The following is a 14,000-nucleotide window of genomic DNA, read 5'->3' as shown; positions in this document are numbered from 1 at the left end:
GCTTACACCTATAAGCCCAGTACTTCGGTAGACTGAAGTGGGAGGATACCCTGAAGTCAAGAGTTTGAGACCAGCCTAGGCAAAACTGGAAGATCCTGGCTTTACAAAAAAAAAAAAAAAAATTAAAATTAGCCAGACATGGTAGCATATGTCTCGCTACTCGAGAGGCCAAGGCAGGAAGACTGCCTGAGCCCAAGAGGTCAAGGTTGCAGTGAGCCATAATAGCGCCACTGCACTCCAGCCTAGGTGACAGAGTGAGACCCTGTCTCAAAAAGATAATAAAAATAAAATTTAAAAAGATTTATGATCCATGATACTTTAATTAAAGTGACAGAGCATTTCATCATTCTAATGATAAATCGTATCAGGAGATTTTTTAAAGAATCATAGAAATCTTATCTTGCGAATGCAGTTTTTGACTTTAGAAGCTTTAAACAATTATGAAGAACAGATGCAAAGAACACCTGTGTATATAAAAAAGCCAGGATGGGTTTGGGCATCTCACAACAGGCTTCTACCTTCATGTCATTCAGTAAAAGTTAGCAAATGAATTTACAGAGGAAGGTTTAGAGTTTATTTCATTCTGTGGGGAGATAATAAGGGGTTAACAAGGAAAAGGGAAAACTAAATATCAAGAGATTAAAAAACAAAGTTAACATTTAGGAATCAGAACACCACTTTTAGTCCAACTCTATAAATGGCTAAATGTTGTTTAATGTTACCAAACATTACTTGATCAGATTGTCTTTGAATTTATGGGATACCATGAAGTTCTCTTTAAAGATTCCATTATGTGAATTAAAGAGGTTGGCCTTGGATCAGCACTGTTTCTCTATATCTACTTTCACCCAAAACACTATTAACTAGCACATTCAGATCAGAGCATTTCTGTTGAGGCGAGCTTGCTATGTTGTAAAAAAAAAAAAAAAAAAAAAAAAAAGAGGTGAAATGACATACGGATTTTTTTCTTTTTTTGCCTCACTTTGGGATTATCTTTCAACAATCATCAAGGATTTCACAGACTCTCAAGTCCGCAAGTAAAGTTTGATGACTATCATCATAGAAAGAACACTGTACAAGTAGCTGAGAATCCCAAGTTCTGGTTCCAGCTCTACCACTAACGACCTATGCGCAGGACCAGCCAGCTTTGGTGGGTGTGAGACCTGTGCAGTCAGACGAGGCTGACTGACTCAGTGAGGACTCCACATTCAGAAGGACCCCATGTTTGGTTTCATTCTCTGATGCTGCCATTTTGAAATTCTAATAATTTCTTAACAAGAGCCTCACATTTACATTTTGTACTAGGCTCTACAAATTGTGTAGTTTTTGCCTGTGTGAGTTTTGCAAGCCACTTGAGCTAATTCTCATTTTGCTCAAAGTAATTACAAACCCAACACTCCCTTTCCCCCATGCTGCATTACCAGAACATAAATTTTACATTAGATAGTGCTTTCTGATCCTAAAGCCAACTCTAAGAATCTCATTTCCAAGAGATTTCATTTAGAAGACAGAGCCTATCACTGTTGCCCCAACCCTTTCCTTGTCTGAACCTTCCATTAAATAATTAGGTGCCCTCTACCATTAATTGTGCTTTCTATCTTAAAGGTATATTTGATTACTACATTTTTTTCAAAAGTGCCTTTGTTCAAATACCCATTTAGTGCTGACACTACTCCATGGAATGTGGGAGGAAAACGCACTCTCTAGCACTGAGAGATTTAAAACAGAAAGTGTGGTTGGCTGAGCATGGTGGCTCACGCCTGTAATCCCTGCACTTTGGGAGGCTGAGGTGGGCGGATCACATGAGGTCAGGAGTCTGAGAGCAGCCTGGCTAACATGGTGAAACCCGCATCTCTACTAAAAATACAAAAATTAGCTGGGTGTTGTGGTGGGTGCCTGTAATCCCAGCTACTCGGGAGGCTGAGGCAGGGGAATCCTTTGAACCCGGGAGGTGGAGTTTGCAGTGAGCCAAGATCGCGCCATTACACTCCAGCCTGGGCAACAAGAGCCAAACTCCAAAAAAAAAAAAAAAAAAAAAAAAAAGAAGGAAGGAAGGAGTTGTTTTAAAAAAAACTTCACTGCTAACCTTTAAATAATACATTAATGAGAACAAAATGTTATAAAAATTAAAATGCTGGGTGCGGTAGAGAGTATCAGCACAGTTACAGGTATATGGATCTGTCTCCTTAGTGTAATTCAAGAAGTCGTAAACACAGCACTTAGTGTTTCACCATCACTTCTGTTTGGCCCCAAATTCCTACCACTATAGTTATTTTAGACTTAAAAATCTATAAAGATGCTGCTTCAGTGTGTAACGTAAGAGAGGAAATGTGATGGTGTGTCTGGGGCTTTCCATTTACCACATTAACAAATGATATCAAGCAGGACAGGTATCTCCCACTTAAGCAGTAATCTGCTTCAGAAAAACCTGATGTTCTGAGTGAAAATTCTGATAGCCTATTATTTATTAAGTGGAAAAAAATAGAGCGTTTTTATATCAACCTAAACCCCTCACAACCAGCTTTTAACCACCTAAAGAAAACAGTAAAATAGACACTCACCAAATGCCAAAGTGAGTGGACAAATGTTATAAACCATATATTAAGGTGTAAAGGGCTACAAGCATCACTTCCTGCTCATACAATGAATAAGATGTTAACATACAGTGTCGTAGGCCCTACTTGGCCTTTCGCTGTCAGCAGAAAACATGCACATCTCCTTAGCTGGCACCTGGACTACATTTCAAGGCATCTCCACATGATTCTGATGTTCTACTAACTGTAATGTAAATCACATGTTATTTTGTTAAAAACATTGAGATTGGAAGATGTAAATGTAAGTAGGTGCCTTATAAGCATCAGCAAAAAGCAAAACAACAAACAAAAACATCTTAGTGAGAGCTCAGTCTAGTCTGTGGAGATTGGATTTCAAAAATCAAGAGGCAATCCAGTGGGCAACCATTCACTGGAAAGATATTCTTCAGGTTATATCTGAATTTTATTCGGTAGCTAAGCTACACTCTAGGTAGGTGTTACAAGCTGTAGGGCAAGCAAAATAAATGACGTTGCTGACTTTAAAAGACTTAAAAATAATGGTACTATGAGAGCCCAGTAGAGCATTAATATGGCTTTTTTAGTTATAATAAGTACATGCCAACTGGACAGACTGCTTTGATTTAACTGGACAAATGACAGACAAATAAATTTTGGCTAAGATTATTGAGATGCCATGGAGCTGAGAAACATGATGCAGCCACCTAAAAGTTAGATAACAAAAACACAAGAATTCCAGCCCAAATCTCTCACTCTATGTAAGATTTGGTGAAGTCATTTAATCTATCTTAGTTTCAGCTATGCACTGTAAAGATTAGATGAGTTAATGTTGTAAGCTTTTAAACAAATGACAGGACACACAAGGGAACACCAAGTATTTTTGTAGATACAGCAGGTCCTCGAATAATGTCATTTTGTTCGATATTGTTTTGTTATAATGCTGATGAGAAAAAATGAAAATCAATTCCCGGCCAGAGCACTGTCTGTGTGGAGTTTGCATGTTCTCCCCATGTCTGGATAGGTTTCCTCTGGGCACTCCAGCTTCCTCCAGCATCCCAAAGATATGTACATTAGCTAAACTGGCATGTCTCAATTGCCCCATGACAAGTAGGTGTGGGTATGGGCATGAGTGCACTCAGTGATGTGATGATGTCCTGTCCAGGGTAGGTTCCCATCTTGCACCCTAAGCTTCTGGGAGAGGTTCCAGTCACCCAACACTCTGAACTGGGATAATTAGGTAAATAATTATCTTACTTGTTCATATTAATCTTTCTTAAATGTATGTATAGCTCACATTTATTTCAGTGTTTAATAACAGAAGTATTTGGTGTTTATGTAAAAGCTTAGTGATATTTTTGTGACCAGGAATATGCCATAGACACTTCACATTTGCTTATATCAATTAGTCAGTGGGAAAATTGGTTTGTTATATAGCGTGTCATTTAAAGTCGCAGTTTCCAAAAACCCATCAATGATGTTAAGTGAGAACTTACTGTATACACAACTGGGTTTGAATTCTTTGCCAGCTGTGTAAGCTTGGGCAAATTATTGAACTTCTCCAGGCTTTCATTCTCCCATGTGCACAGTGAGAACAACTACATGTACTTTGCAGAACAGAAATAGTGTTAGAAATATATGGAAAGTGCCTAGCAAAGTATCTGGACCATAGCAGACAGTCAATAAATGCTACTGATTAATTTGCCCCTTACTAGTAAAACTCCAAAAACTTTCACTCTTCTCCACCTAAGTAACCAGCTCACTCACTCATGTCTCTACCTTGTTTTCACCCAGAACACTTAACTTCTTAAATTTCTGTCCCTTACCACAACTTCTTGTTTCTCCACTGTTCCTTACAAACTTACACTTTATCCACATAAAAATGTCTACTACTCACTTGAACTCTTATTTCTTGACCATTATCAGATCCTATCTAACGTGATTCCTGGTTTCAAATACTTCAACTACCACTGACTATTCTCAAATATCCTTGATGTTTACAAAGTTTACTTTGCCAATCCTCAATCCTAGATGGATTCCACAGTCTTTTTCATTCTATTAAGTTTGTGCAAAAGTAATTGCAGTTTTCTACTCTTTGTATTATGCCAAGCCGTATTAGAGAAAGCTGATTTGATACGAATATAACTGTTACATTGAAAGGTGGGGCTCCATATAAAAAATGCCAACAGAAAACAATATTTCCTTTCCTCTCTTCTGCTTCTTTAAAATGAATTTTCTCTAGACCATCTTCCATGAAACTCATATTAAATCCTGAAAAAGTCTTAACATAGACATCAACTGATGGGATATACATTGTAATTGAGAGTTCGCCCAATTTTGTTCAGAGAAGCAGTGGCCTAGCTAAAACTACATTTCTTATCCCCCTTGCAGCCAAAGGTTGCCCAGTGAGATAGACACAGAAGTAACAGAGTGGGATTTCTGCAAATCTCTTGAGTTGCCTACCTACGTATATCTTATTACAGGAGGAAAAATAAATCCACACTGTTTAAATCACCCTTTTGTTGTCTTGTCTATTAATCATATTTGAACACGACATTATGCCTTTCAGGTTCCCTAATTTTTCCATTCACCATTGTATATAAAAGTGTTATTGCTAAAAGCAGTCTCAGTTAATCAATTAAAATATCTAGTCTGGAATAAAAATCAAATGTCTAAGCTTAATGTAAAATTCATTTAAAATCCCATTACCAGGTTAGTACTGCTTCAGACCAAGAAACTTCAGATGGAGAATGTGGTAGAGGTCTATGGCCACTCGCTGAGCTTTTCCTCCCGATTTCATCTTGACACTTCTTAGCAGCTCAAACACAATGATTTCAGCAATGGCACTAAGAGAAAGTTGGCAATGGATGGCTTTTCTTGACTATAATTATGTGTTGTTACTCTCTGGGGCTGATGGATGTTCAACACTGACTTGTTCCCTTATTAAGATACTTTCCTAGTTGTTTGGAGGTACCCAGGACATTCAATTGCAATGTCATGCTTCTGAGGGTCATTTAAACCCCAGCCCCTCAGCTCCCATTTGACAGTATATTTCTACCCTCTTTCTGCTAAACTAGTTTTGTTCCCGGCGGAAAGCCCTGTTGGGTCCTATCTGAGACCAGCTCCATCTCACTGCCTTGTTTTTATGTAAGTTTGTGCCCCTTGATGCCGTGTCTCATTGCCCTGTCACTGGGTAAACATGTCGAGCCTCAGCACTTCCCTTTTAACATCCACAGGCATGTATCAAATCCAAATAAATAAAAGTAATCTCAATTTTGCAAAACAATTAGTGGATTACCTAATCCCTTCACCACTCAGACTCAAAGGCCTGGATAATTTATACCCTCCAGATAGATTCTGGATTAATGGTCAAAATATGCACATCCACATAAACACACAGAGTTTTCAGAAAGCTCTTTGAAATTCATATGTAGCTTGGGCCTCATTTTTAGAACATGAGGGTGTTTTATATCTTCTGATTCTTCTCAGTGTTAGGAAGGCCCTAGATTTTATTCCTCAGTAATTTTACTTACCCATAATAGACTCCTTTCACCTTTTCTTACTTTGCTCTCCCAAATCTTCAACAAGTCCCCAAGACTCCCATAGCCCCTTCAATCTTTACATATAATATCCCCTTCTACTTGGCCAAGAGAAAAGTGGTCATCCATTGTGACTTTTAAATTTTCTCTACCTGCAAAACTAACTGTCTTTATTTATATCTAATAATATTCCTTCTGTCCCAAGTGAAATATTCCGCCATCTTCTCAAAGAAAATTGCATGACCTCTATCTTCTCTGTCTGCTTTTTCTGGAATCATCCTTCAACATTCAGACTATTTTTTCTTATTTTCAAATTTCATGGATTTCTGCTTTTCTAGCTATAAGCATGCTTATATGTCCTCCAGTCTCAAAAATAGACAAGAAAGAAATACATTCTTTAGTAGTACTCCACATTTTCCTTCATTGTCCTACCAAACTTCATGAAAATCCAGACAAATTTATTGCCAATGTCTCACTTTCCAATCACTCCTTAACACTACAGTCTTTATTCTGTTCCAGTATATTCTATTGAATCTACTCTCACAAAAGTAAACCAATGACCCCTAATAGCCAAACACGATAAATTTTGTATTCTTCTATGAGTCTCTAAAGAATTTCAGAATTCCTTCCTGGATCCCCTTCTCACTTCTTTGTATCTAATTTTTCTTGAGTTTCTTTCCATATTTTTTAGTTAAAATCCCTAGAGATAAAGACCAGAAAGCTGCATTTTTCTAAAATGTTACTGGCACTGCTGACAAATAGAAATGATATAGAACGACTGGCCTAAGAGTTAAAGAAAAAAAAAAAAACTATTTGGTTAAATAACAATCATCTACTACTTCCAGGAAAACAAAAACAAAACCTACTTTAAAAATCACTTGAAAACATTTGTCATGTTCCTTTTTTTGTTATCTAATCATAAGCTCAATATCAAGGTTGAATTAAGAGTTGGAGTATATTACAGTATTTAAAGCTTCAAAATAGATTGGAGCAGCTTTAATTAAAGTTACCAGGACAACCAGAGGGAGACAGAATATGCCATAATTGGAAAATGTCACCAGAAAAATTTGTTTATTATAACCTTGATCCTATTTTCTTTGAGCAAAATGCCTAGAGACCTTCATTTACTGAGCAGATCCCCTTGGCTGGGCTGGTTGGTGAACAATGAGACCACTGATTTCATTTACCTCCGTCTCTCAGAAGGCCGCATTGGAGGTTGGATTGCTTTGTTGAAAAGCTTTCTCCTGTAAATTGTTCATTAACACTTGCAGATATTTCAGCCTAGTTCAAGCTGAAATGTATGTTCATAATAATGTTAAATGATTATATCTTTTTTGCTTCAAAACATTGTTTGATTTGAGATTGCTTAAGAATAATCCAATGATATTAGTCATATAATCATTGCAGGGAGCCAGTTACTGAGATATAGACGTAGCAAATGTCAGGAAAAAAAGTCATTTAGCAGACACATCTTGGAAATAAAATAGTTCAAATTATGAATGTGGGTTTAGAGGGGAAAAAAACTGGACTTTAGACAGAAGTCATAAAGTTGAATTCTACCACTACCTCATGCTATCTACACAGTCTTGGATAAGAACATTGGTCTTCTGAATTTCCTCATTTATAAAATAAGAATGTATAAATGTTTAATGTGTCTATTTCACAGAGTTTCTGTAAGGGCCTAATACATATGAGTCATCAGAATCATAACATGATTTTATATAGTAACTAGCCCCCACCCCCAACAAAAAAAAGCAAAATTGCTATCAAAGAGATAGCAACTAAAAGGTTTTGATATCGTTTTATCTTTCAGCTCTTCGTAAGGCTGGTAGATGGAGCTGATCAAAAGACAAAAGCACAAATGAGTGTAAAATAAAGTTGCAATAAGTAGTTTAGAGTCAAACATATAAACAAAAACAAGCTAGCACATAAGGCAATAAGTTAAATTGACTTTTTAATCAAAAAGATTATAAAAGATAGGACTAACAATTTAATCTTCAAATACATAAAATCTGTGTTCATGTATGCACAATAACAATTATTGCAGATACTAAAAAGCAATAATTTCACCAAAAAACCCTCCAGTTTTTAACCTCCTTTTTTCAAAAACCTGAATTATCAAAGACTGTTAAGTAATTTCTTTAGTAGGCATATAAGAAAACAACCAGATACATTTATTTTTCTTTCACAGTGTTTACATTTATATTTTCAAAGATATCTTACGTTTACTAAATAATGAAGGTTTTAAAATTTTCCAAACTCAAATAAAAATGAAAATTGTTTAAATACCATATATTTTCTTTCACTAAATCATTCTTTTGAAAATGGTTAATTGATACAGGATTCACTGAAAAATTAATAGCCTTCCAGAATATTCTATTATCTAGATCATCGAATGCTTATTCAGCATGGATGAATAGAAGTTTACGAAATACTACTTAGCCTCATTTCTTCTTTGTTATAATTATACACTTCTTTAGGTCAAAGGATGTATTTGTGTAATAAGTAGGAATGTAGATCTTGAAGCCAGACACACCTGAATTTGAATTTCACAATCAAATTCACATTCAAATTTCACATTCTTGCTGCTCAAAGTATAGTCTTTGTACCAGGAGCATAAGCATTACCTTATGCTTGGTGGCTTATAGGAAATGTACTATCTCTGTCCTGATCTACTGAATAAAAATCTGGATTTTAACAAGAGCCACGGGTGATCTGCATGCATATTAAAGTTTAAGAAGCACTGGCAAACATTACTTATTAGATATATTTCCTTGGGCAAGTTTCAGGAACTCTCAAAGTCCCAGTTTCTTCATTGAAAAATGAGACTAATAATGGTGTCTCTACCATAGTATTATTATGGGAAATAATTAGATGATGCTACTTAGTAACCACTCAATAAAGCCTAACTAGTATTAAATTTTATCATCTACCTTAGATTTGTATATTCATGATGTTTTCCACTGTATTTACCTATAAAATTACATTAGTGTCCCACCCAGAAGAAATAAAGCTCCTTTAATCCAGATGTCTCCCTCAGTATAAGCCTACAACTAAAATAGAAGCAAATTAACAATGCCATCTTGCATTCATTTACAATACAATGTAGCATATGTTTTTCATTAGCCTCAAAATATTTCTCTTTGAAATAATGTTTTATATTTTTGTGGAATCAAGGAAGTTAAGCAAAGAATTTAGTTTGAAAACAAACATGAATCTGTCTCCCTGAAATAAAATTGAACTATTCTACACTTAATTAGCCATTGTGTCTTCAGTATCCTGTCATCATGTGCTTAAGATATTCTACTGATCCCTCACAAGACTCAAATAATGCACCAGGTGTCTTGAGCTTCCATTCCAAATGAGAAATAAGAAAGAAAGTCTCAATAGAATTCTATTTTAATCCAATTAAGGCAAGACACACTATTTCATTCCACAACCTTTTTTAAGAGACTATGATGTCCAAATTACCTGCTTCCTACATCCAGAGGAAAAATGTAGATTGATAAAATCAATATAAATCGAATCATTTTCTACTGTCACCTGAATATTAATCACTTCAGTAGATAGCACCTTATTTTTATTAGATAAGTTTTTATTACAAACATTTACTTAAATAAAAAAGGGTATTCTCTCTCCAAAATTGAAGATAATAATGCTTTCATTTTCCAGTAATGAAAGTTTATCTTCCTATGAATTACTCAATTATTATTTTTATTTATTTATTTACTTATTTTTATTTTTTTGAGACGGAGTCTTGCTCTTTCACGCAGGCTGGAGTGCAGTGGCATGGTCTCAGCTCACTGCAACCTCTGCCTCCCGAGTTCAAGCAATTCTCCCTGCCTCAGCCTCTGGAGTAGCTGGGATTACAGGCACCTGCCACCACACCCAGCTAATTTTTGTATTTTTAGTAAACACGGGGTTTCACCGTGTTGGCCAGGCTGATCTTGAACTCCTGACCTCAGCTCCCACCTCGGCCTCCCAAAGTGCTGAGATTACTGGCATGAGCCACTGCATCTGACCTCAGTTATTATTTTCAATTAAATGTCTCAACCTCTAGCAACACGGTGTAACAAAAATTCCAACCAACATACCTGCTACATTACAACAATATCTTGGATATTTGAAGAAGCATAATATAAAGAAAGAAAGAAAGCATAGAAATAAAAAAGAAATATAAAGAAAGAAAGAACAGAACAGAAAATTTTTGAGGGTCAAGATATTTATAAAACATAGTAAACAAAAAAACCTGAACAATGAGTATTAAGCAAACAGGAAATTCAGAGTTGTATTGAGATAAATATCCATAAATGTACTGAAATCTACACAATAAGAGGAACCAGGCGGGGTGCAGTGGCTCATGCCTGTAATCCCAGCACTTTGGGAGGCCAAGGCAGTAGGATCACTTGAGCCCAGTAGTTAAAGGCTTGCCTGGGCAACATAGGGAGACCTCATCTCTACAAAAAATTAAAAAATAGCCAGGTGTGGTGGTACATGCCTGTAGTCCCAGCTACTTGGAAGGCTGAGGTGGGAGGGCTGCCTGAGCCCAGCAGGTCGAGGCTGCAGTAAGCAGTGATTGTGCCACTGCACTCCAGGCTAGGCAATGAAGTGAGACGCTGTCTCAAAAACAAACAAAGAATAAGAGGAGCTAAACTGAAGCTCCAGCATTATATCTAACAAAAGATGTATAAGAAGTTTATGAAAAAAATTTTTAAAGTTTATCAAATGGTATAAAATACTGCTAAATAAGAGATACTATTTATAAATAGAAAGACAAAATATAATAAAGATATCAATTCTTCTCAATTTGGTCTGAGTCAATATAATACAAATCAAAATCCCAGTAGACATTTTCCTGGATAATTATATGCCAAATCTAAAATTTAGATAAAAGGTAAAAGTTTAAGAATACTCAAGATTATTCTGAAGAAGAATATAGTGAGGGACTTAGCCTATGTATTTACTCTGTTCTCACATGGCTAATGAAGACATACCCCAGACTGGGTAATTTATAAAGGAAGGAGGTTTAATTGACTCACACTTCCACATGGCCGGGAAGGCCTCACAATCATGACAGAAGGCAAAGGAGGAGCAAAGTCACATTTTACACGGCGACAGGCAAGAGAACATGTGTAAGGGAATTCCCCTTTATAAAACCATGAGATCTCATGAGACTTACTATTACGGGAACAGCATGGGAAAGACCCGCACCCCTGATTCAATTACCTCCCACCACAACCCTCCCACAACACGTGGGAATTATGGGAGCTACAATTCAAGATGAGATTTGGGTGAGGACACAGCCAAACCATATCAGCCTACTAGATATTGAGCTGGACAACTGGAGTTTACTAGGGGAAGGCAAACTAATTTATAAATGCCCTAGAAAAATTCCTTGGAAAAAATAATTTGAAATGCAGACTAAAATTATATACTCATATAACTTGCACGTGGACTAAACACATAAATGCAAAAGACAAAGCTTAGAATCATGGAGAATGAAATAAATTATGTGTATAACCTCAGGTTAGGCAAGGATTTCTTAAAGAAAACACTCTACAATACTAATAATTAGAAGAAAAGTTGACTTTGCAATAAAATTAAGATGTTTGCATCATATATAACTAAAATGAATTAGCATCAGGAATACATAACCTACAAATCAATTTTTTAAATGTACAAAAAAATTTCACTGAAGAGGAAACAAGAAAGGTAAATGAATATACAGCAAGATGTCTCCCTCATTAGTGACAAGCAGAGGTACCATTTACACCCATTTGATTGCCTATAATTAAGAAGTGTAACACTTCCACATGTCGGCCAGAATATGTATCAATGTGGGCTCATATATAACTAGTGAAGGTCTGAATTGATACGACTATTTTGGAAAACAATTGTCATTTCATAAAGCTGACTCTGCGAATACCCTACAATCTAGCAATTCTACTCTCCTGTATTGACCCTACAGATATTCTTACACATAAGTACTAGGAGACTTGTTCAAGAAAATTCAGCAGCACTATTCATAATAGTATCCATCTGGAATAATCCAAATAATAATTTACCCACCTACAGAGACTAAATGAAGAAATTGAGATACATCCTCATAAAATATTTAACTGAATAAAATGAATTAAATCTAAGTGCAAACATACATATAAATCATACAAACACAATGTTGATGGAGAAAACCAAGTAGCTGAAGATTACATAGAGTGCAATATGAATTTGATAATGCTAAAAAGTAAGCAAACTAAAGAATAACTTGTTTAGCAAAGCATTTTTGTGAGGGACAACTATTTTTAAAAAGAAAAAAATGGTAACTTGAATATCTAGCATTTTGGCCACCTCTAGCAGAGAGGAAGGGTGATGGAATAAGAGACTATACAACTAAAGAGGATGATAATATTCTGGGTTTTATGTTGTGTAAACATGTTCAATTATTATTATGTATCATGATGTACATATGGATTTAAACATGTTCGATTTATTATTATGTATCATGATGTACATGTGGATACATATACATATAATCAATTAAACATACTTTATTAAAATATAATAGTAATATAAAATAAACATAATTAGAAATATTTTGGGGTTTGCATTTAAACCATGATATCTCATTTTTTATGAACATATCAGATGAACAGTTACTAAGAAGAAGAACACATACCAAAACCCCTCAATAGAGCATGAAAATTAAATAATAGATAAGCAAGGAAAATAATAAAATGAGCAGATCCAATTTAAACTCACCACCAGGGCTTTAGATCTGTTGCTCAGAAGTTTCTCAATATCCCTGGCTGCAATTTCTACCAGCTGGCGTGCATTATTTGGTTCCACAGTATACAAATCTTGATATTTCTCATAAATCTGTGTGAAAGAAAAAAAAACTAGTAAGAACAATAGTTACTTATTTGGCTTACAAGTTCCCATTGGAATGTATTTAAAACTATAAACAACTGATTAGAAACACCACCCTGTTCTTTCTTTATCTTGATCTTTTTGGAGTTTGAGTGTGTCAGGAAAAAATATGTAAATATAAATTTGCTCTAGGACCACCAGCTTGCCAAAATATAGGTTATGTTAACAGGTTGTGAAACATCTTGTACCACAATGGTTTTTACATGCAATTTTGAGGCTTGATGCGGCACTCTCCAATCTCGAAACTGGGTATTATCTGTCATCAGCATCGTAAGAGAAAGGGTAGCCATCCTAGACAACAGAAGGCGAAATGGAGCACGGGAGGTCAAACCTGGAGGAGTGTGGAAAACAAAGGTAGGAGGAAGGGTTATGTGCTACAGAACGGAGAGAGAGAGAATACATATAAAGCCCCTGCTAATATTCATCTAGATAACAAGAGGAGCTTAGGAGACAGTTCACATATAGAAGAGATGAAGGTCATTAAGGTTTTGGTTAGAACTGTAATGGGGTATATTTTTTTTTTTATCAAAGTAAATGTTGCTGTTAGTTTTTAATCACTGAATTAAAGTATACTGAATTTAAGCTAGGTGCCAAAAGAAAAATTTGACTACCTTTCTGGCTCACCTTTGTGTCTATGGAAGGATTTCCCCAGAGTGGCATAAGTTGCACCTGTCTTACACAGCCTGTACACACTCAGCAGGAGAGGAAGAATTAAAGAAAGGGGGGTTGGAGGGGAAGCAGTCACAGTGTTTGTGGCTGGAGGGCTGAGATGAGAAGGAAATCCCTCATGCATCCAACAGATGGGGTGCACATGCATGACTAAACCATCTTTGAAAGCCAGGACCTGGCAGGTTTTTACTGTCTTATGAGAAGTGAATCCAGGCACATACAGGAATCAGTTCAACCCTGCTTTTTTCTGGCACAACTCCAGCATTCTGCTTTACTACCAACAGGTTCTACAGTATGATCCCAGCTGCGCACTGAT

At 36.0% G+C, this 14,000-nt stretch overlaps 1 protein-coding gene across 8 annotated transcripts in view; it reads right to left on the bottom strand.

Moving 5' to 3' along the window:
* The window catches only part of CACNA2D1 (calcium voltage-gated channel auxiliary subunit alpha2delta 1), a 494,639-nt gene that overhangs the window by 375,886 nt on the left and 104,753 nt on the right, over nt 1-14,000 (bottom strand). For all 8 annotated transcript variants that reach the window (XM_055347564.2, XM_055347566.2, XM_055347565.2 and 5 more), the window contains exon 3: nt 12,848-12,964. In XM_055347564.2, the coding sequence (XP_055203539.1) occupies nt 12,848-12,964 (117 nt within the window). The remainder of the gene's footprint in view (nt 1-12,847; nt 12,965-14,000) is intronic.

Source organism: Gorilla gorilla, chromosome 6 (assembly GCF_029281585.2).
Source record: "Gorilla gorilla gorilla isolate KB3781 chromosome 6, NHGRI_mGorGor1-v2.1_pri, whole genome shotgun sequence".
Taxonomy (NCBI): domain Eukaryota; kingdom Metazoa; phylum Chordata; class Mammalia; order Primates; family Hominidae; genus Gorilla; species Gorilla gorilla.
The sequence above is the reverse complement of the archived record's forward strand: the minus strand, read 5'-3'. Positions and strand labels throughout refer to the sequence as shown.